The sequence below is a fragment of the Hypoxylon fragiforme genome, assembly GCF_022984875.1.
Source record: "Hypoxylon fragiforme strain CBS 206.31 chromosome Unknown GGS25scaffold_5, whole genome shotgun sequence".
Taxonomy (NCBI): Eukaryota; Fungi; Ascomycota; class Sordariomycetes; order Xylariales; family Hypoxylaceae; genus Hypoxylon; species Hypoxylon fragiforme.
The window spans coordinates 2396296-2415921 of record NW_026054760.1 but is presented as its reverse complement, the minus strand read 5'-3'; the positions used below and the strand labels follow the sequence as shown (position 1 = coordinate 2415921).

The 19626-nt window shown below is 48.2% G+C and overlaps 5 protein-coding genes across 5 annotated transcripts; 2 read left to right on the top strand and 3 right to left on the bottom strand.

The window, feature by feature from the left end:
- Positions 1–912: 912 nt before the first annotated feature.
- On the bottom strand, positions 913–5881 carry GGS25DRAFT_491341 (P-loop containing nucleoside triphosphate hydrolase protein). The gene is made up of 4 exons (XM_049261081.1): positions 5374–5881; positions 1725–5304; positions 1565–1652; positions 913–1484 (listed from the first exon to the last, which is right to left on the bottom strand). Exons 1-4 carry the CDS (start codon positions 5755–5757, stop codon positions 1322–1324), a joined length of 4215 nt encoding a protein of 1404 aa, XP_049116849.1. The 5' UTR covers positions 5758–5881; the 3' UTR covers positions 913–1321.
- Positions 5882–6653: 772 nt separating this feature from the next.
- GGS25DRAFT_521875 (HIT-like protein) lies at positions 6654–7406 on the top strand (the record flags this gene model as incomplete). The annotated part of the gene is made up of 1 exon (XM_049264126.1): positions 6654–7406. One exon carries the CDS (start codon positions 6654–6656, stop codon positions 7404–7406), a length of 753 nt encoding a protein of 250 aa, XP_049116848.1.
- A 308-nt stretch (positions 7407–7714) lies between these two features.
- Positions 7715–8915, bottom strand: GGS25DRAFT_531719 (uncharacterized protein; the record flags this gene model as incomplete). Its single annotated transcript, XM_049265517.1, has 3 exons — positions 7715–8148; positions 8243–8328; positions 8465–8915. The coding sequence occupies 3 exons, from the start codon at positions 8913–8915 to the stop codon at positions 8047–8049; spliced, it is 639 nt and encodes a 212-aa protein (XP_049116847.1). The 3' UTR covers positions 7715–8046.
- A 1724-nt stretch (positions 8916–10639) lies between these two features.
- Positions 10640–12055, top strand: GGS25DRAFT_288037 (Clavaminate synthase-like protein). The gene is made up of 2 exons (XM_049257532.1): positions 10640–11461; positions 11610–12055. The coding sequence occupies exons 1-2, from the start codon at positions 10728–10730 to the stop codon at positions 11911–11913; spliced, it is 1038 nt and encodes a 345-aa protein (XP_049116846.1). The 5' UTR covers positions 10640–10727; the 3' UTR covers positions 11914–12055.
- Positions 12056–14233: 2178 nt separating this feature from the next.
- On the bottom strand, positions 14234–16687 carry GGS25DRAFT_521872 (cyclin-like protein; the record flags this gene model as incomplete). Its single annotated transcript, XM_049264125.1, has 4 exons — positions 14234–14518; positions 14572–15111; positions 15172–16437; positions 16676–16687. 4 exons carry the CDS (start codon positions 16685–16687, stop codon positions 14234–14236), a joined length of 2103 nt encoding a protein of 700 aa, XP_049116845.1.
- Between the last annotated feature and the right edge of the window lie 2939 nt (positions 16688–19626).

The following is a 19626-nucleotide window of genomic DNA, read 5'->3' as shown; positions in this document are numbered from 1 at the left end:
TGAGATACCTACCTAGGTAGGTTACATATGTAAGTAAACCTTCTTGGGGGCCTCATAAGGATTTGCCAAGGGAAGTGCGCGTTGATTCATCATCTACTGCAGACGCTCCACCGTTGATCACTCGTTTCTTTAGGTATGCTGGCCCATTATGCTATGGGTATAAAGGGCTACACACCGCTATAGCATTTCGGGGTGTATTTATTGGAGTGATCGTGGTCTAATCGTCTCAAATCAATCACTTGCAGCTTTGTGTATACGAGAGAGTATGCGCAACATAAGCCCCCTCGTGGCGATCCGCTACCATAAACTGAACACTTTCAACACACAACATATGCTTTACTATACCTCGGTCCATTCCCTTTTCCCTCTCATGCTTGTATGTATAGGTATGCCCGTCGGTTTGATAACCCCAGACGACGGACGCCGAAACTCTAAGGATATGGAGAGGTAGGTGCTCCACGGCAGGCGAGCGAGCATCATTATGCAGCCCAGAAGCTTCGTTGCCACATAGTTATATCTTACCTGTAAGTGCCCTAAAAGGGTCTTCCTTACACGCCAATGGGTGACAATTGACAGCATGCCACATTGGCTTGCATCTTGCGTCGCCTACCTACATAGGTACCTCAATACCTACACCCAGCCCGTGCTACGCCCATTGTTGCGGTGGCGGAGTCCCATATGGTACCTATGTATGGCAACGACTCACTGTCAACTAGATGGGCGGTTTTATAGTAGCCATGTAGGTACCTAGGTAGGCACATAACATGCCTATATCGGTACGTAGTAGATAAGTACTTAGAAAAGTACCTAAGAAGCCTACCTTAGTACCATAGAGGTAGGTACCTATGTAGATGAAGATATCAATGTTACTACATATGTACCTACTATGTAGGGTACATAGATAGGTAGGTACCCGACATCAATCTACTCAAGTAACACTCATCTTGTATACCACACCTAAACCCCCTATAATGGTTCAAGTGTTTCGTCAAATAGGTAGGTAGGTACCTAAGAAAACGGACAAGCCCCCCCTCCAAAACACACCTACAACAAGTAGGTAGGCACCTAGGTATTTTTCTATAGTGTCGACCCAGAACATTTCATAGGTAGGTACCTAGTACTACACACTGAACACGCTTCACCAAATCAGATTCACAGACCAACAACAAAAAGGGGCAGTAACACAGTCTGCCTATTCCAAGAGTCGTAGGTTAGTTGATTGCCTACCTAGATATGTATGTACCTACTTCCAACTTCTAACCTCCTGACTAGATGCAACGTTATTTCAGTGTATAGGTTCATCCACATATCCCAGCGTCGCTCAAGCATCCAACCCATCTAGCTCTATAAGTTTTGCCACCATTCTAATGACCTCGTTATCGTGCACATCCGCGTGCGGGTCGTTGACCTTCAGCGCGATGATGTTGTCTACCATGCCCCTGAGCCTCGAAATCAGGACGCCGATACGCGCCCATCCACGTAGTCTATAGATGGTATTAGTATATGTAAATTATTAAATATTTCGTGCTTCGAAGGGAGGGGGGGTGGGGGGAGGTAAGCTTACCGTAACCAGCCATCGACCACGAGGCCCCTGCCAAGGGTGTCGAGCTCGATGGCCCCTGAGAATAGGAGGAGCGTGAAGGCATTGAACGCTGTGCGACCTGAAGTTAGCAAATAGTTCACTTGCAGATAGTTTGATATGAGAAGTCCGGAGTAAAACTTACGTGTAAGGTCCCGGATGAATACTTTGCTCGTGGCCATCATATTGAAGTAAGACATGAAAGCGGCATTGCCCGAGAACCCCTGGCTGTCGTGTAGCGTACTGGAGGGGTGGATGAAGACACGGCCATTCTCCTGGGTGAAATACCTAATCGTTCTGGCCTCGGGGTCTAGTTCCACAGCGCCCGACATAGAAGACGCGAACTTCTTGTCCGGAAACTGGATGCGCGCTATCTGGGGCGTGAACGCCGATGCTGTCAGAGCTCGGATCAGAGCCAAGGATGCATGACTGCCTGCTGGGCGGCTCTCCCGTATGCCCAGCTCGGCGAGAGAGGAATAGTATTGCGTCCGCGTTGCTGAGATGTCCATGAGCGTGTTGTACGAGAGAAAGTTCTCGTCGCAAAATTGTCGGAGACTGCGCTGCGGCGTTCCTTCATCCATCATTTTGTTGAATTGCTGGCAAGCTCTCAAGTCGGTGAGAAGGTCACCATCTCCCCTGGAAAACTGCATGCGAGCGGCTTTGGCCTCATCTCGCCTATCTGGTGGAGAAAGGAATGGGCTCCTGGTGCTCAAGATCGAAGCGATGGTGGTGCTTTCGTCGAGACATCCAAAGATCGCGCCGTAGATCATGAGTTTTCCACAACGAAGGTCGGCAGGAATCATGGCTAGCTGCTGGCCGAGGGCCGTTAGCTCTTCGCCATCCAGTGCACCCATCCGCTGCAACATCTTGACGGCATTCTCAACAGCAGATACAGTGGGCGGTGTTGGGGTTCTCCCCAAGAATCCACCGACATCTCTAGTACCCATAGCTCGAACTGATAGGCAGAGTTGTTCGAGGGGAACACGACGGATCTCAGGCTCCGGGCGCTCTGCCATACGCTCCTCGAGCGCCTCGGTGTACAACTTGTAGCACTTGCCAGCTTGTACTCTTCCGGCACGTCCTCGACGTTGTTTACAAGCGGCGCGAGAAGCCCATGTCTCCTCAAGTTTGCGCATGTTGTTTTGGGGATCAAAGCTTGTCTCCTTTACCTTGCCCGTGTCGATCACAGCAACGATGTCGTCAATTGTAATTGACGTCTCTGCCACGTTTGTCGCAACCACAATCTTTCGCTTCCCAGGAGGAGGATTCGTGAATACCCTTCTCTGCTCCCGTGTATCAAGAGAGGCGTGAAGAGGCAATACGTGAAGCGACGAAATGGATCTGAGCTGGTTTACCGTCCGGTTGATCTCTGCCACACCAGGCAAAAAGATGAGAATCCCGCCCTTCTTACCGCCGTAGGATAAATCTTCATCAATGGCCTTTACAGTCTCTGCCAGTAAGAGATAGTTAATTCTAGAGCCTAGTTTTTGGATGATCTTATTAATCGGATCTTGTGCCGCCTTATCGCTAGCACTTTGGCCCGTTGGATTGGTGTTGTCAAACATCCCCTCATCCCGATCACGATCACGATACCTACTAGTATCCACGGAAAAGTCTGTCATACGGATGATATCATCGAGGTAGTAGTCCTCAACGGGGTAAGTTCTGCCCGAGATCTCGACCAGTCCGACTTGCAGTCCCTCGGAAGTAAAATACCCCTGAAACGTTGCCGCATCGAGCGTGGCACTCATGAGGACGAGCTTCAGATCTCTTCTTTTCTTTAATACATCGCGAATAATGCTCAAAAGGAAATCGGTATCCAGACTACGTTCGTGAACTTCGTCAATGACCACGTGGCTGATGTCAGCCAACGAAGCAACCACATCATCAGTCTTTCCACCAGACGTCTGTAGGCGCCTGAGAAGCACACCAGTAGTCATGAAGGTAATCTTGGTCTGATGACTTGTCTTATTTTCACCACGGATTGTATAACCCACCTCTTGGCCAACCTTCGAACAGCGTTCTTCGCTTACTCTGTCGGCAAGGCCAAGAGCGGAAATTCGACGTGGTTGTGTGCATATAATACTTGCAGCATTTCCAAATCCTTTGCTATAGAGGTCATCGAGGATGAATTGGACCGATTGCGTAGACTTTCCAGAGCCTGTTTCACCGGCAATGATAGTGACTTGGTTTTCTAAAACCGTATCTACAACCAAGTCCTTGGCTTCCCATGCGGGGAGCTTCTGGCGTTGAGCCAACATCTCTTTTAGAGCAGGGCTTCCTTGCCTATTTCGCCATGCTTCTTTGCTCTGTGCATCTACAGTCCAAGAAAGTGGCTTCGGATGCCGAACGACCTTTCGCTTGACGGGGGCAATATGACGTGTTTCTGCTGCAGTCGACGCCACGCCAGATATCTCTCGCAGCTTCCCGGGGTTTTCAATTATGGTGTTGATGTGCTGTTGGATCCAATCAACGGCAAAGTAAATCTTCATCGGCTCGTCGCTTAGAGACTCGTTGAGATGGGCAAGTGCTTTCTTAACCACGCTGAGCTTGATGTAAGAAGGTAGGTCTGCCAAGACGGATACCACTATCTCTGCCGGATATTTTGGAGACTTGCGGAACTGTACATGCGTTTCGACATCTGACTTGGGGCCATTTTTGACAGATTCGACGCGAATTTGGCAAACGTCGTCAGATAGGCGTTGGTAGTTCTCACCAAATACGGATGCAAGACTCTCCATTTCATCACTCCAACATTCCTCTGGCGTACCAAATATCAGAGGTTCCTCTGCAGGGCTACTCTCCGAATCGTTACCGCTAGAAAGCAAAAAGTGTTGCAGGGCTTCAGCAGTAAGCCCTTCATTTCCGCCTTTCTCGTCGTAAATTTTCCTACATAGTTCGGCCGAATATCCAGTTTGTGACAGCCGTTTTACTGCTGCCTCACGTCTAAGATCTTGCGTCGCAGCAACTGAGACGCCCGCACTGTAACTCCCTGGCAATGCCCATCTTGGTAGATCGTCCTCTGGGACATGTATAAGTAGCCATTCCAGAGTCTCTTCGCGATCTTTACATTCATCGACAGCTTCTTCCACGTGAGTTTTTCGAAAGCCGGAGTTAGTAAGTTCCTTGATAATAGCTTCTTTCTGCGCATTGGACATCTTCACATCGTGAGGATTCCATATGACCTCTCGCCGTAGCAGGTCCTCTAATTGAGAGCGTGTCTTTCGACCCATCTCAACTTTGGGAATTGTAGTCCATCCTTTCATGGGATTTCCACCTCCACCCGAAGAAGATGAAGCGTTGCTTCGCAGAACCAGACCAGATGCACCCGGCATGTTTCTTGCCTTTTCCCTGATGGCTTCCTGTTCCTTTCGCTTCTTCTCGGCAGCAACTTTTTCATCATCTCGCTGTTTCAAGGTGGCGAAGGGATCTGCATCGTACAGCCAGGCATTGCCCTTCTTTACATCTTCCTTCTTTAGTGCTTCGAATTGTTTCCACATTGCCCTATAATCCGGGGGTAAAGTGGTATGAATGTTCTTCATACTACAGACCCTAAACAGAGCATAGGTAGCTGCGGCATGTCTAGCCTCGAGAGGCGTTTCCCTAATTACAAGGTGTTTATAGTCCGGAGGTATCTTGAAGGGGGGCACCTTCTGGACCTCATGGGTCTTGGGGTGTTTTGCGCTTAGTTGAACGAAGTATGAGATGCCCTCCGAATTTCGCATCTAACTCGAATAAATTAATTATCTAGGTACCAGTAAATACATCAGCAGTAAGCAAAACAAGCCGCTTACAAGTTGATAGTCGGGCTTGTCCCACTTCTGTCTTTGACAGTGTTCCGAAAGTAGGTTTACAGGCAATTTTCCGGTCCAGCTAGCTCCACCGATGATCTGCTTCACTGTTGGCTTCGGAGGCCCAGGGGGCTCCGCCGCGGCATCGTCGCCTTCAGGTTTCTTCCCTCCTGTATTTGAAGAACCCCCTGCTCCAGTCTTCTTATTAGACTTTGTGTCCTTTGTAGAATTAGTGAATACTATGAAATCGTCATTTGGCTGTGAGGTGGCGGTATTTTTAGTAGCCTTAGAAGCCTTAGATGAGGAAGACTTCTTTGATGATGAGCTGGCAGCCGCAGCAGCAGCTGGAGGTGCTGCTGATGCCTTTTCCTTGCCTTTTTTTGCCATGTTGATAAGCCATTTGGCGTCCTAGACGATTTCTTATCTTAGGATGGTTTTATGAATTTGTTTGTAAGGGGGAAGAATGGCTGCTGAGTTTAGCAGAACATGTGAATGAATATGACGGACCCACATAAAAGGCTATGTAGTACATGGTGCCTGGGTTACACCGGAAAATGTTCGGGTAAGATCCAAGCTATGATGGATACCTAGTGCCTACTAGTGCATCTATTAGGTACCTAGGTATCTATAACCTTGAAGTCGATCATTAACTATGTACATCAACCTGAACTTGTACATCTTCAACTCAAGTCCAATAATTAATAATTCCACCTACCTAGGTTAAGGTACTCTTCACACGTCAAATCCAAAACATTCAAATATTTCATGCTAAGATTCATAACCACGCGAGTCACCTTCAAGTTTACTACACGGCAGATTCGGGAACTTAGTAATACCAAATGTAAGACATGCGAAAATGTGCACGTTCTGACCAACCTACCGTCTCATCCACCTAACCTAGAATCTATGCCGGCGCTTTTTTATCACCGAAATCCGTATACTTAGATCAGAACATCTGCCTAATAAAAGCAGACTTTGAAACCAAAACATCCTTTACAACATCCAAAACCACCTCCAAGCTCATAAAAAGTGGTATGGCCTCGACTGATTTAGGCCCAGACGATGCGATCACCAAAGAAGAGATCTCAGGCACTGCACCTGCGCCCCACGCTTCAAATGTAGGTGTTAGTCAGGGCACAAAGCGTAATGCATGTAAGTGAACCGAGACACACATAGCTACAGTAATATACCTACCAGTCCCATCATACCCACCTACAACTAGTATGAAAGAGAAAGAGAAGCTTAACTGACAGAATGTCATCGACGTACAAGTCGCAGAACTCATGTCACCCAAGCCCAAGATCCCCAAGGAGGAGGGGGAGCCTAAGAAGTCTCTAGCCTCGACCCGCGGGGCATTAACACGATCCTTCAAAGAGCGTGACGGCCTCGGTGCCTACACCCACGACCCCGCCGCATTCCCAGGCAGCCGTGTTATCTACTACAACGACGACTTCGTCGCCATCAACGACCTATACCCCAAGTCCACCGTGCACGTCCTGCTGCTCCCCCGAACGCCCCTCAGTCGCCTCCACCCCTTCGACGCCTTCGACAACCCCTCCCTCCTTGCCTCCGTGCAGGCCGAGACCGCCAAGCTAAAACACCTGGTCGCGACCGAGCTGCAGCGGCGATACGGGCGCTTCAGTGCGCAGGACCGGGAGCGGGAGGCCATCCTTAACGGGGAGAAGGAGTGGGAAGCGGGGAAGGAGCTGCCGGTGGGGCGAGACTGGGAGAAAGAGCTGCTGGTCGGCGTCCACGCGCACCCGTCGATGAACGACCTGCACGTGCACATTCTGGCGCCGGATATGGTGTCCGAGTGCATGCGCCACCGCAAGCACTACACCAGCTTCAACACGCCCTTCCTCGTCGACATCGCCGACTTCCCCCTCGCCAAAGACGACCCCCGCCGACATCCTAGAAACGCGGAGTACCACCAAAGAGACCTGATATGCTGGCGCTGTGGCAAGAATTTTCTGAACAAGTTCAAGCAGCTCAAGGAGCACCTCGTAGAAGAGTTTGAGGAGTGGAAGAAGGAATGAGGCATGATTGTAATGTGTAATGATTCACAGACAATAAACTCTCCCAGCAATGACGATATAAGGTGAGAAACGTGCATTACAAAACACGAACTACTAATCACTTGTGGTATATTCATAAACACCTGTAGGTATCAGTAGGTCAGGAGCTGCTACGTATTGCATTGCTAAAGCTATTATACGCTACAACCAATGGAGGTATTACATAGGTAGCTGAAAGATTTTCGGCGGAACCCCATATCCTATACACTGGCAAGGGTATCGATCATGGTACATGTAGTTATTCTTTGTCTCTAGAACAAACAACCGCGAGTAAATACTTTCAAATCGACTAGCCGCGAGAGATCGAATAACAATACTTCGTTGTCGTTTTAATAGTACCTAGTAATATCTGAGCGACAACTACCTCAGATGTGTGTACAAGCCAGTTTCCTTCCTCTTAACGCCATGATTCACTGCCAGTCGTAAAAAGAAACCACCCTGGGCCGCTGTGTGTGTGTGTGTGTGGGTGTGTTATGTGATATCGCCCCGCTTCCGACCATTCCCAGGATAGATATAAGTAACAAACAAACTACCAACCTAGGAACCTAGGTAGGTAGGTAGGTAAGACAATCACCAGATGAAACTATACAGAGCGCATAATTCAGCTGTCTGGGGTAGTAGCATGAGTGCTCCTGTTCACACCACTTATCCGTCGAAAAGCACTGGCAAGGCCTCGAACGAGGAAGCCACCCATATCGCCAGTCTAAACATCCTACATAGCCCGGATTAGTAAGAGTTGATTTAATTGACCTAAGCTGTAAATTGAACAAAGGGAAGAGGCGGGGGTGGGATCCTACCTGAATTGGGATGTCGTCATCATCTTCTCCTTCAATGTCCTCCTCGCCGGCATCATCTAATGCCATCTCATCAGCTACGGCATCTTCTATTTCGATTAGAAAGCGCACCCGTTAGTAAAATATTTACAACATATAGAGGATTAAATTTTGTAATTAGATAGCTAGATATAGCTTAAGCGAAGAACGGTTATGATTTACCCAATAGCTGCGCAATAAACTTACCCTCGTCGTCCTCTCCTTCGGCCTCCTCCTCGCCGTCCTCTTCTTTTTCGACCACAGGCTCCTCCACCACAACCAGGCTCTTTCGCGGTCTGCCGCGTCCCTTGCCGGTGCTGGTAGGCTTGGTAGCGGAAGCGGCAGCAGCAGCGGCAGCCTTGGTCGCAGGCTTCACCGGCGTAGCAGTGGTGCCGTCAGACTTGCGAGGTCGGCCACGTCCCTTGACGGCAGTACCTGCGGCAGGCTTTGGCGGGGCGGGCTTAGCAGCAGCCTTCTTGATACCGGGGGGGCGGCCGCGGGGGCGGCCGGTGGGAAGCTTCTTCTCCTGCGCTGCGACGCCGTTCTTTGGGGGACGGCCGCGACCGCGCTTTACGGGGGCAGCTGGGCTAGCTACAGCCGGATCGCTCGTAGTGCCATTTTCCGTCACAGCTGTGCGCGATGGTCTGGTGGGAGCCATTGTGAGATTTTTTATTTTATTTTATTTTATTTTATTATTTCTTCTTCTTCTTCTTCTTCTACTTCGATGATGTTATGTGTTGTGTGAGTTTTCACTTGGATGGAAGAAAGAAACACTTTGAATTTTTTTTAAATTTCGTGTGTAGGAAAGAAAAAATTGATAAAATTGATAAAAAATCGGGTGAGAGTTATCAAGGGCGGGAAAAGGTAGGGAAAATTTAGTTGATGATGCCTCTGGGTGAATGATGGGATGGAGATTCAGACAAAAAAAGGTGAAAAATAAAACAGGAAGATAAAAAATCGAAAAAAAAGAATTGGAAAGACGGCAAAGTGTACTAGGTAGTTGGGGTTGGACGCGCCAAAAAGCTGCTAAGGCAATATCCGCACGCGTTCTGTTTATCAGTAAGAGGCAGGTACCAGGGGGTACTAAGGGGTACTAAAAAGGGGGTACATGGCTATATGTACCTCTTAGCTTCCCATGCAAAAAGTTAGATGTCCACCCCCCAGTCATGCGCCCTGTTACTGTAATTGTGCCCTGTAGCTTGTAGGAAGCGACGGAGTGGTTCCCCTAGCGGAAATGCGACATGTAAACTTATGTAACTCATGTAACTTCCTTCTTTGGTTTGTACATGCAGAATATCAAATGTACTACCGGCTAATAAATTCACAGATTGTCGGTGCACGTAACACTGACGAAAGAGCAGAAGAAAATTAAATAAAATTAATCTCGCAAATTTTCAAATTTAGATACAATTATCAAACACAAATATTAATATTAATAAATTTTTGAAAATTTTTGAAATTAATCCCTTGATTTTTGCTTATTTTATTTGATTTTCTTTCCAATGCTGGAAATGAACGGATTACTAAGGAGACCTGGATCTCACAATTTTACCTGCCATTACCAGGTACAATATGTACCATTATCATTATGTACGTAGGTACCTAACCTAGTACCTAGTACTATGCAAATAACATTGAAGGTTGTGACTATTCGAACGCATGTAGCAGTTATGGGATTAATATAAATCAATATTCATACATACATGTAGAGTCATTTTAACCATCATGTTTGCTTTGTTAGTCCTTCCAGCCCCTTTGTCGTCTTTGCTCATATTTGCAACACAACAATGAGTAGAGTCTAGTACTCGATTTTCCATTACCCAGCTAGTTACAGTCATCATGAGCAAAAAAACCCCTATTGATGAAGTGCTGCGAGCAACCAGCGGGCCAATGCACACTTGAGTCCTGAGTATGTACTAGACATACAATACAGTCAAGCTCACATTTTTGAGTTTAGTGAGAGTAATGATAAAAGATTCGGTATACGATGGTTAAACACATACATAGGCATGCACGATTGTCTCAAGCCCAGTGTTTGAGCTTCAACTTCAACATTGAATCAGTCACCATGAATGTACAAGTTGTAAGTACTACATACTATGTACATGTAAACCGGCGGCGGTCTCCGGTTAATGATAAGCCGGATAAGCTATCTGCGCAGGAGGATAATCCCCGTTATCCTTCTCCACTCCGGACCGCCCCGCCGTCCCCGATATATAAGAGTTATCATAGTTCGGGTCCATCGTCTCATAAGACTGGAACAAGTAACGTCATCTCCTTATCAGATGCGATAAGGATTTATAGAGGTATAGGTATCTATATAAGAATTCGATAACCAACTCGAGTTGGAGTCTGTATATCTTCGAATTTGGCCAAAGTATTGATACCTTAGCTATCGACCGCCATCCTCGATTCTAATCCCCGACCCTCAATCCCCTCAAACTCAAATCAACAACCACACCTCTTCATCATGGCAGAAACCAAATACTCTAACCGCAGCATCCCCAAGATCTCACTCCGCGACTTCTCCTCGCGCATCGACACCATCACCGCCGAGCTCGTCGCCGCCGCCGAAGCCGACGGCTTCTTCGCGCTCGTCGACCACGGGATCCCGGAGTCGGTGATCGCGGCGCAGTTCGCGACGGCGGAGCGGTTCTTCGCGCTGCCCGACGGCGTCAAGGCGACCGTGCCCTTCACGCACCGCAACACGGGGTGGGAGAAGGCGGCGCAGGTGCGGCCGAGCACCGGCGCCGCCGACCAGAAGGAGAGCTACCAGATGCAGTATGGCGCGGCGGCGATGGCCGGGGCCTGGCTCCCGGACGCGGCGCTCCCGGGGTTCCGCGACGACTGCCTCGCCTTCATGCGCCGCGCCCAGGACGTCTCCGAGAAGCTCATGGTCTGCTTCGCGCGGGGGCTCGGCTTCGACGACGGCTTCTTCGTCCGTGCGCACGACGTGTCCCGCCCCACCGCCCAGACCGTGCTCCGGCTCCTCCACTACTTCGCGCTCGACCCGGCGGCCCCGACTCCGGACGGGTACTACCGCGCCGGCGCGCACGCCGACTGGGACTTCGTCACCTTACTGTTCCAGCGCCCCGGACAAAGCGGATTAGAGATTTGTCCCGGCCGGCAAGCTTTCACTCAGTTTGCGCTCGGCGACACGTGGACCAAAGTCGACCCCGCTCCCGGCGAGATCGTGTGTAACATGTGAGTTTTGCGCGCAACGCCACCCCACCCACTACTCTCTTCCTTTCCTGTCCTCTCACACAACCTCCGCCTCTCCTTTCTTTTTAGATACTTGAAAGTATTATTTGTATTGCAGAAAGGTGCATTTTAACTAAAACGAAAATAAAAGTGGCGACCTCCTCATGAGCTGGAGCGACGACCGCTTCAAGTCGACCTTCCACCGCGTCAAGACGCCGACGGACCCGGCCACCGACTACTACGGCCCGCGCTACAGCATGGCGTACTTCAACCAGCCCAACACGGACTGCGTGATCCAGGGCCCGCTGAAGAAGTACCCGGTCGTGACCGGCACCCAGTTCACCCAGGCGGCCATGAAGCGCAATTACGACGCCCTGGAGGCGACGAAGAAGAAGAATGCGCTGGTGGATGAGGCCGCGCGTGGGGAGGGAGACTTGGTTGCTGCTGCTTCGTGATGGGTTCTGGCTATGTTGGTTCTTGCATGGGTTAGTTTATACATCTGCAATATATTTCAATGATATACCCCAAAGAACTGCCTCCGTCCATCTGATTCCACGCATGCTCACCTGCCTAGATAAGCATCATCTGTTAATCTGCTCACAGCTAAGACCTCATCCTACCTCTTGGGTTGGATTCCCGCGAATGCATATACCAAACAGTAGTCGTAATCGCTTCCACCCATCGATCATACCTAACCACATATACCTACCCAACCGCACCCCTCTAATGCCTACCTACCTAGGTACGTAGCGACATCCCAACCACAACCCCTTCCCGCCCGCCATCCATCCCCTACCACACCACCCCTATCATCCCCATCCCCATCCCCATCGTCGTCATCGGCGTCGCCGCCTCGTCCCCACTCTCAAACTCATTGCCGTTATACAGAACAGAACATTTAAACCCCCCCTCCCCCACCGTGCCACATTCGCAATCGAAGAAAAAAAACAAACGCGTGATTCCCCACCAGAAGCTCGCACCAACTGCTCCACCGGGCCCGCGACGACCTGCGCCGGCGCATCGCCACGTATTACGCCAGCCAGCTGCGCCTTCGTGTCGCGTATCATGTCACCAGCCTTCTCTCCACCCCAACCGTCTCATTGATCGAGATCGCGCGTTCAGGGGGGGGGGGGGGGGCAGAAGAAGGGACAGCACCGCTGCTGCTGCTAACGCTACTGCTAATAACTACATACTATTATACTAACCTTAGCACTCTCAGAAAGACTTAATACGTACGTACGTACGTACCTATATGAAGCTGACGATATCAAACGTCAATCTTACCTAGGTGCCTAGTTATGTTCCGATTAACTATGGTAAAGGAAGCTAATCAATCAGATCAACTAACGCGCGCGAAGCGTTTAATAATACCTACCTAACCTACTTGTACAATACTACATAGCACTACATAGGAAACTTCTAAGCCCTAAGATTCAATTCTTAGTACATACCTAACCTCCAGCCTGCCTTCCTAGAGTCCCCACACACCTGAGCACCAAGATAGCAACGCATAACTAGGTATATAACAGCATTGAAGTTAAAACCTGAATTGAGTTACAAAGTAGGTATCTAACCTAGCGTATGTAATTGGATACACACTACATATGTACGTAGGCTAGGTTGGTAGGTAGGTACATACCTAGTGCCTAGGTATGGCTCAATGATGAAAGCGCAATTGAATGGGAGCTATGCGACGCGATGCGATGCGATTGCGCCCTAATAACATACTACCAACCTAACCTTAGTAGTAAGCGGAATGAAATGCCAAGAAGTCGCCTCATCTCGTTACTAGTTAGTACCTAGGTCCTTAGTATCTTAGATCTTGCACCCCCTTTAAATCGCAGGCCCTAACCTAGGTATGTGTCAATTTCGAGCGATGACTCCAGATCTTACATACGGTTGCCTAATAATACTTGCCGTCCAATGTCCATATCATTAGTTTTCTTCCAGGTTCTTGACACCATAGGTAAATAGTTTAGACGGGCAACGTAGCGTCTTAGCTGCTCGCAAGTGCCTACTTTCATCTACTACAGATCTATCAATTACTTATGTAGGTTGCTATATTAGAAATCTACGATGAAGCATACGATCCACGGAAATCTCCAGTATGGTATAACTCAAGTTTTTTTTTAATTGAATTTAATTTATTGGACTCTACAGAGTCGCAAATCTTAAGTATATAGAATACCTAAGCCATTATGACAAAGACTTTTTGTCTAAGGTTCTATCAACCGGGCCTTTAAAAAAAGGCGTGGGGAATCGAAATGGTGGTGCTCGAGCAGAAATTATGTAACTCAACAAGAGATATTGTAATTCCTTGCTCCGCCAACCTATTACATTGCGACGAACCCAGTCTGCATTGGTCATTGCCAGTGCAGAAATCATCCATACCTCATTTGCCTATCATGTCGTTTTGCCCTTCCGAGGCCTTAAGCCTGTTCTTATGCACAAACCCCCCTTGCCATGCTAACCTCTCGCCCCCCCTATTACGGGAGAGAGTTGCCGTGAACGCCATCGGGGAAAAGTGAAATGCTTCAAAAGAAGTAATACATCGCATATTAGAGGGGGTGTCGTGAGTTTCATAAACATCGTGTGAGGTCGTAGACCATGACATATTAATGTCGAATTAGTGTTGATCGAGTATTGGCCCGTATAGTGTGATAACAACAGACAAGGCCATCTGACTGTATCTGTAATTGGTCTCGTGGACCTCATGCGTATTTTACTGTCGCCAAGTACAAGTGGGTATCATGTGATTCTAGTCGAATCCATCATTCAAGTTAGAAGAGGAATGGGCATCGTCAGGGTGCGGGTTTCCAAGGCCGCCGTGTCTGGGCCTACAAGGAGACGGTTGGTGAAGTGATGTTCATACGGTAAACTGAATCCATCCAATATGCGCTCTTCAACATAGACAGATGCGCGTCGGAACACCTTGTTAGAATACTTGTCGTACACTGCGTTGTGGTGCGTATGAGCACTTCGACAACAGTCGAGCATCATAGCGACTAGGGGCTTCAACTGAGTATATGTATAACCGGAATAGTGCACATGCTCGATGGACTGTAAGATTAGTTAGATAAAATAGCCATCACGATGGAAGGAGTTGCACTTACCCAGGTACCTTTGCCCAAAATCATACGAGCTAGACATTGAGCTCCGGCGGCGATGTAACTCGGTGGGCTCGCAACAAAGCGCTCATCCATGATGGTGACTTCCAGGAAGTACTTGGCCACGGTACGAATCTCGTTATCATAATCGTCCGCCTTGCTAATGCGTCGCATAAAACTCATTGGCCCGGGCCAGCCAAGCTGGAAGTTCAGCATGGTCAACATGAATCGCTCTGCCTTGAGGACTTCCGCTTGCGAGTAGCCTCCATCCACCATATAGACAATCTCTTGTACAGAAGGACAGTTAATCTCTTCATATTTCGCGGCGATCAGGATAGCGGTTGCGCCGACAAGCTGAAGCTTGTTGATGGAAACAATTTTGACCGAGAGGAATCGGTCGATGTAGTTGACGGCTAGGAATAGCGTCTCGGGAAGAAGGCCGAAGCGGCAATGGACCTGAATGACCCAGTCCATGAGAAGTGAACGCATGGACCACTTGATCTCAGTCTGAAAGTCCATATAGTTGCCGCTGGGCGCCAGTTCAGCCTACACAGCGCAATGTTAGCGATATTTCATTCAAATGTAGCGATATGATTGCTTGCTTACCTCAACTTCCCGCATATATTTGAATATGTCCTCGCCATATTCCGCTACCATGCTGATATCCCACTCCTCCTCGTCATCAGGAGGGCGGTTGTCCTCTACAATTATTCTAGCGGCCTGAATTTCTGCGGCACCCCTGAGAGTCAGCTGCGGAGGCACCATAATTGTAGTAATTCCCGTTGTATTGTCGAAACCGGAGTGAGCAGTGGCGTATCCCTGCTCGTCGTAATCATTCTCTCCCTCGGAGGAGTCGATTTCAACACGTCTGTCAGTTGATAAGGGAGAAGCCGGAGTAGTTCGCAAGTCGACTACAGCATCCTCATTGCTTGGGAGGACAAGTTGGCTTTCGTTTTGTGCGAGTACGAGTTGATTCTCGTGGTTTTGGTTGTTCGCGAGAACAAGCTGGCTCTCGTTGTTCACGTCTTTCGCGTGATTCGTGCTGTTCTCAGTGGAAGCTGGACCATCCGCTTGCGGTTCGAATGAGGAAATGTATAATCTTCTCCAACCCTCCGGCATGTCCCAAGGATTGCTGTTCTTGGGCTCGAGTGCGGGAAGCGGGTCCTGTGGAAGCTCCTCGACAGCATCGATATACTGATCCGCGGCATCATCATCTCGATGAGTCGAGGGGGCCTTGCTGCGAGAAGCGCCACCATTAAGATTGTGGCTGGGCTTATAGGGAGCCAAGTACTTGGAGCGCTCGTTCGTGCAAGCTTCGTCCGCGCGGCCCTCGCGGGGAACCTGTTCGTCAATATGCGGATGAACACTGTACCTGGACGTAGTAGAGGCTCGACTCGCATTACTCTGAGTACTCTGAGTACTCTTTTGGCAGTTCAGATTCTCCTTCGGGGGCGGGTTGTCGTTGTAGACAACAATGGGAGCGCCTCGCTTCACTGGGTACTGCTTCGAGATAGGCTGAGGTTGAAACAAAGACTTGGGCTTTGCTTCAGCGATCAAAGGCCTAAGATGTTGCGTCGAAGAAGAGGGAACGAGTGATTTGGGAGGTCGCTGGGCAGGCTGTAGGAAGGCCTCCTTGGGATTGCCATAGTTTCTGTTCTCTTGATCCATGCCAACGGCACCTGTAGGCTTCGCTCGGACAATAAACTCGTTCGACGGGTCGAATTTGGTTCCAAACTTCGAAGGGCCGCCAATGGTTGGCATAGAGTTCAGAAGGCTGCTGGCAGACTTTTGCGGTGGGTTCTGTGTTTTATTGGCAGCTGGAGCAAGATTCTCATTGCCTCGGTTGGTCATGCCATAGGCAGAACGGAAAGGCTGGTGAATGAAAAGATTAGCATTGAGAATGGAAGAGAAGAGATTGGATGAGGTAGACTAAAGACAATAGACAATTTTTTTTAGGTTAAGTGGTCGGTTACGACGTGAAGCTCTGATAGCTTCATATAAGCCCAACCTTGGGGTAAAAGTTCGGTTCAACTTTGTAGAGAGGGAGGAACAGTGTAAATGGGAATCCAGGTAGAAATTGTAAGATAATAGGAAAAAAATGAAAACTCACCCTGGCGTCCATCATGTAAAATATCGTGTGGAATTGATATTTTTGAAGTGCGATCAAGAAACGCGACAGAAGAGGGGGTATTAAAATGCTTTGGTCCAAGACCGCAGCGAGGGGATCAGAGAGGAAGCTGATCAAAGTGATGAACGTTTCAAGAAACCTCGATACAAGTCGTACACCGAGAATAGAATACCTTGATGATCTAGTTGGTGGTCTAGTTAGTGACTTGAACATGAATCAGGTGTTGATAGGTGGAATGCTGTAGTGGTAGTGGTAGCAGTAGTTGAAGTTGTAGGAGTGAGTGAGTGACTTTGGGTACCTAGCTTAGAGGTAGGGTGATGTACGATGTAAGTAGAAAGGTGTAGTGCATATAAAAGTAATTAAACCAGCCAAGGCTACCTAGCAATTGCTGCTACTAGACTAGGCTGGTTCAAGGTCGATGGAAGTCAAGGGTAGGGTGCGTGTACATACCTTTTCGTCCTGGAATTGGTGGATGTTGTTCTCTATCAGGCTTAACCTTACGATGACCGGGGACGAATAGTAACCAATTATGAGAACGACAAGGTCAAGACTAATCGTCTAGTGGTGCATATGTTGACAAAATAAACACCCAGGGTCGTCGTGTTCAGTTCTTGGGATCAAGAAACAGAGCAGTAACCGTTCGCGCCACTGACTGATAGAACACAACGGAAAGAAAATCCAACGGTCTTGACCACTGCGAAGGACGTCTCTTCGATAAAGTTTGTAGATGACCAGGAAAGAAAGTCCTGGGTCCTGGGGTGTGGATGTGAGGAAGAAGTTTTCTGGGTATTTTTGGTTTTTTACCTTCTTCTGATTCGAGTAGAATGTGGGTGGGGGGGAATGATGAACGGATACCCGTTCAGAAAAGATGTCCAAGCTCCAGCCGGTCCATCAAGATGTAGAAGTTGACAACGGAAAGGAATACAGATCTTAGGGCTGGTGATGAATGACTGTGTTGACGGGTTTATGGGTCAGGTCTCCGAAGAAAACAAAGCCCGTAATCCTTGGTAGTAACAATGGGGAAAACAAGAAGGGTTCTTAGACAATCTCGACGTGAATGAAGAAACGATCAAAGGAGAAGATGACAAGTTAGTTGGAGGGATCTGTAATGTGGAATGTGGAAGGAATGTGGAGTGAGGGTTGTGTTGTGAGGTTAGGTGAGTGGTGAGAGGTGTTGAAGTTGAAGGACAAGGTAAAGCGCCGGACGACGATTGTTGATGTTGACGTTCAAATTCTCCAATCCCCCCAGGCGTCAAGGTTCAACTCCCAGAAAATGATCAATGTACAGTACCATGTAACTAGTAGGTATGTGGCTACATAGTCCACATAATAGTTTGTCTATGATATGTATGCACTTTAGGATGTAGCTAAGGTGCTATCTTTGGAGAATGGCCTAAGGGTGTACAGTACGTATGGCGGGCAACTGTGGAGAGAAGAATCAAAATAAACAAATCGCGAAGGAATAAATCTCGTTATCCCTGTCTTAATTCCAGCTTGTTGCCCAGTCAGGCAATAAGTGCTCACATACATAAGGAGTACGTACCAGACTTAATGTATGGCAAGCATGGATCCTAGCTCGAGTTTCGTGGATCCGTTCAAGCTCCTTCAGGTTCCAATCGTTTTCTCAGGTTCCAAACTGCGGCGTTGTGGCTTCATAACGCTGTATTATGGGGCATTGTAGTGTTGTACCCCCCTGTTGGCCGCACTGCACTGTGCAATGCTCCCCTCAGGCAGGCCGGCGCCAGGGTTCAAGATTATCGCGGTGTAACTAATATTCCGAACTCTATTACCCACATGTACTAACTAACTACATATGTACATAATAATGAATTGATGCATCGCGAGTCTTAAAACGGACTAGCGCCGCTCACAGGGCAACGGATTGAATTTGGGCGTTTTAGTGGTCAATGCGTCATTATCAGAGCGATGACGTAGGGCTCAATTTAAGATCGCGTCTCCCACAAGCGAGATGAATCTCGCCAGATTTGATAACGCCGACGATAACTCTAATCACATAACTTTTTTTTATTTTCACATTTTCTCATTGACATATCATTTACCTAAATTATATATATCCTAATTGATTTTACCTTTATTCGCATCGCGTTCGCTACGAATTGTCGGAGTTAATTTTTGTGCGCCGGGCGCGTTAATATTCTGTTCCAAGTCACGACCATAACTCGAAGTCACGTGATGTCTTAAGTGGCCTAAAGCGGTTGCATCTCAACATGTGTCGACGACGATCTATCGGCGCTACCACACTCCCCATAGGGGTTATATGGGGTTTTAATACCTCAAATGGCTTATTATTTCTTATGCGACATATTATTCCTATTGTTTAGCCCTTATTACTGCCCTAAGTAATATATCTATACCCAACTCCCCACGACTACACCATCCGGTGACGCAAATAGGATGGGTGGGTAAGGGCAGCTTGAAAGTAACTACATGTAGGTAGGTAGGTAGGACTGGTAGGTGCCTACATATATAGTTACATGTATTAACCTACTACTGTGTTGTCAAGATCTACTAGTTATTTGGTATGTAGAATAGCACTCACTCATAGCAGCAAGTAATTTTTTATGGATTATTATAAGCAAGGGGGTCGCTTATAAGATATGTGCGCGATCCTAAAATTCCTTTAACGTTGAGGTCTGGAACGAGAGTGTCGGAATACGACAACTCACATGCGAGTTTGGTTGGATAGAACCCCTCCCTCTCATTCAAGGTCTTCCTGGCGCGCGGATTGCTAACTGGCTAGCTTATCCGGTATGAGACGACAGAAAATCCTAAACCATATGGTGGCACCATTTGGGGCTATCTTTGCAATAATTGATAGCATTGGAATAAAATTGAAATGTTAGGCAGGTAGCTACCTAGGCATTTAGAGATCTCCGTATAGAGATGCTTCATTGTGGTGTCTATAGGTATGT

Bases quoted from the DNA above. Each gene is read 5' to 3' on its own strand.
- GGS25DRAFT_288037 (XM_049257532.1), top strand. From the start codon at position 10,728: ATGGCAGAAACCAAATACTCTAACCGCAGCATCCCCAAGATCTCACTC. The intron at 11,462-11,609 runs GTGAGTTTTGCG...CGAAAATAAAAG, and splicing joins GGCGAGATCGTGTGTAACAT to TGGCGACCTCCTCATGAGCT.
- GGS25DRAFT_491341 (XM_049261081.1), bottom strand. From the start codon at position 5,757: ATGGCAAAAAAAGGCAAGGAAAAGGCATCAGCAGCACCTCCAGCTGCT. The intron at 5,305-5,373 runs GTAAGCGGCTTG...TATTCGAGTTAG, and splicing joins ACAAGCCCGACTATCAACTT to ATGCGAAATTCGGAGGGCAT. The intron at 1,485-1,564 runs GTAAGCTTACCT...TACCATCTATAG, and splicing joins GTGGTCGATGGCTGGTTACG to ACTACGTGGATGGGCGCGTA.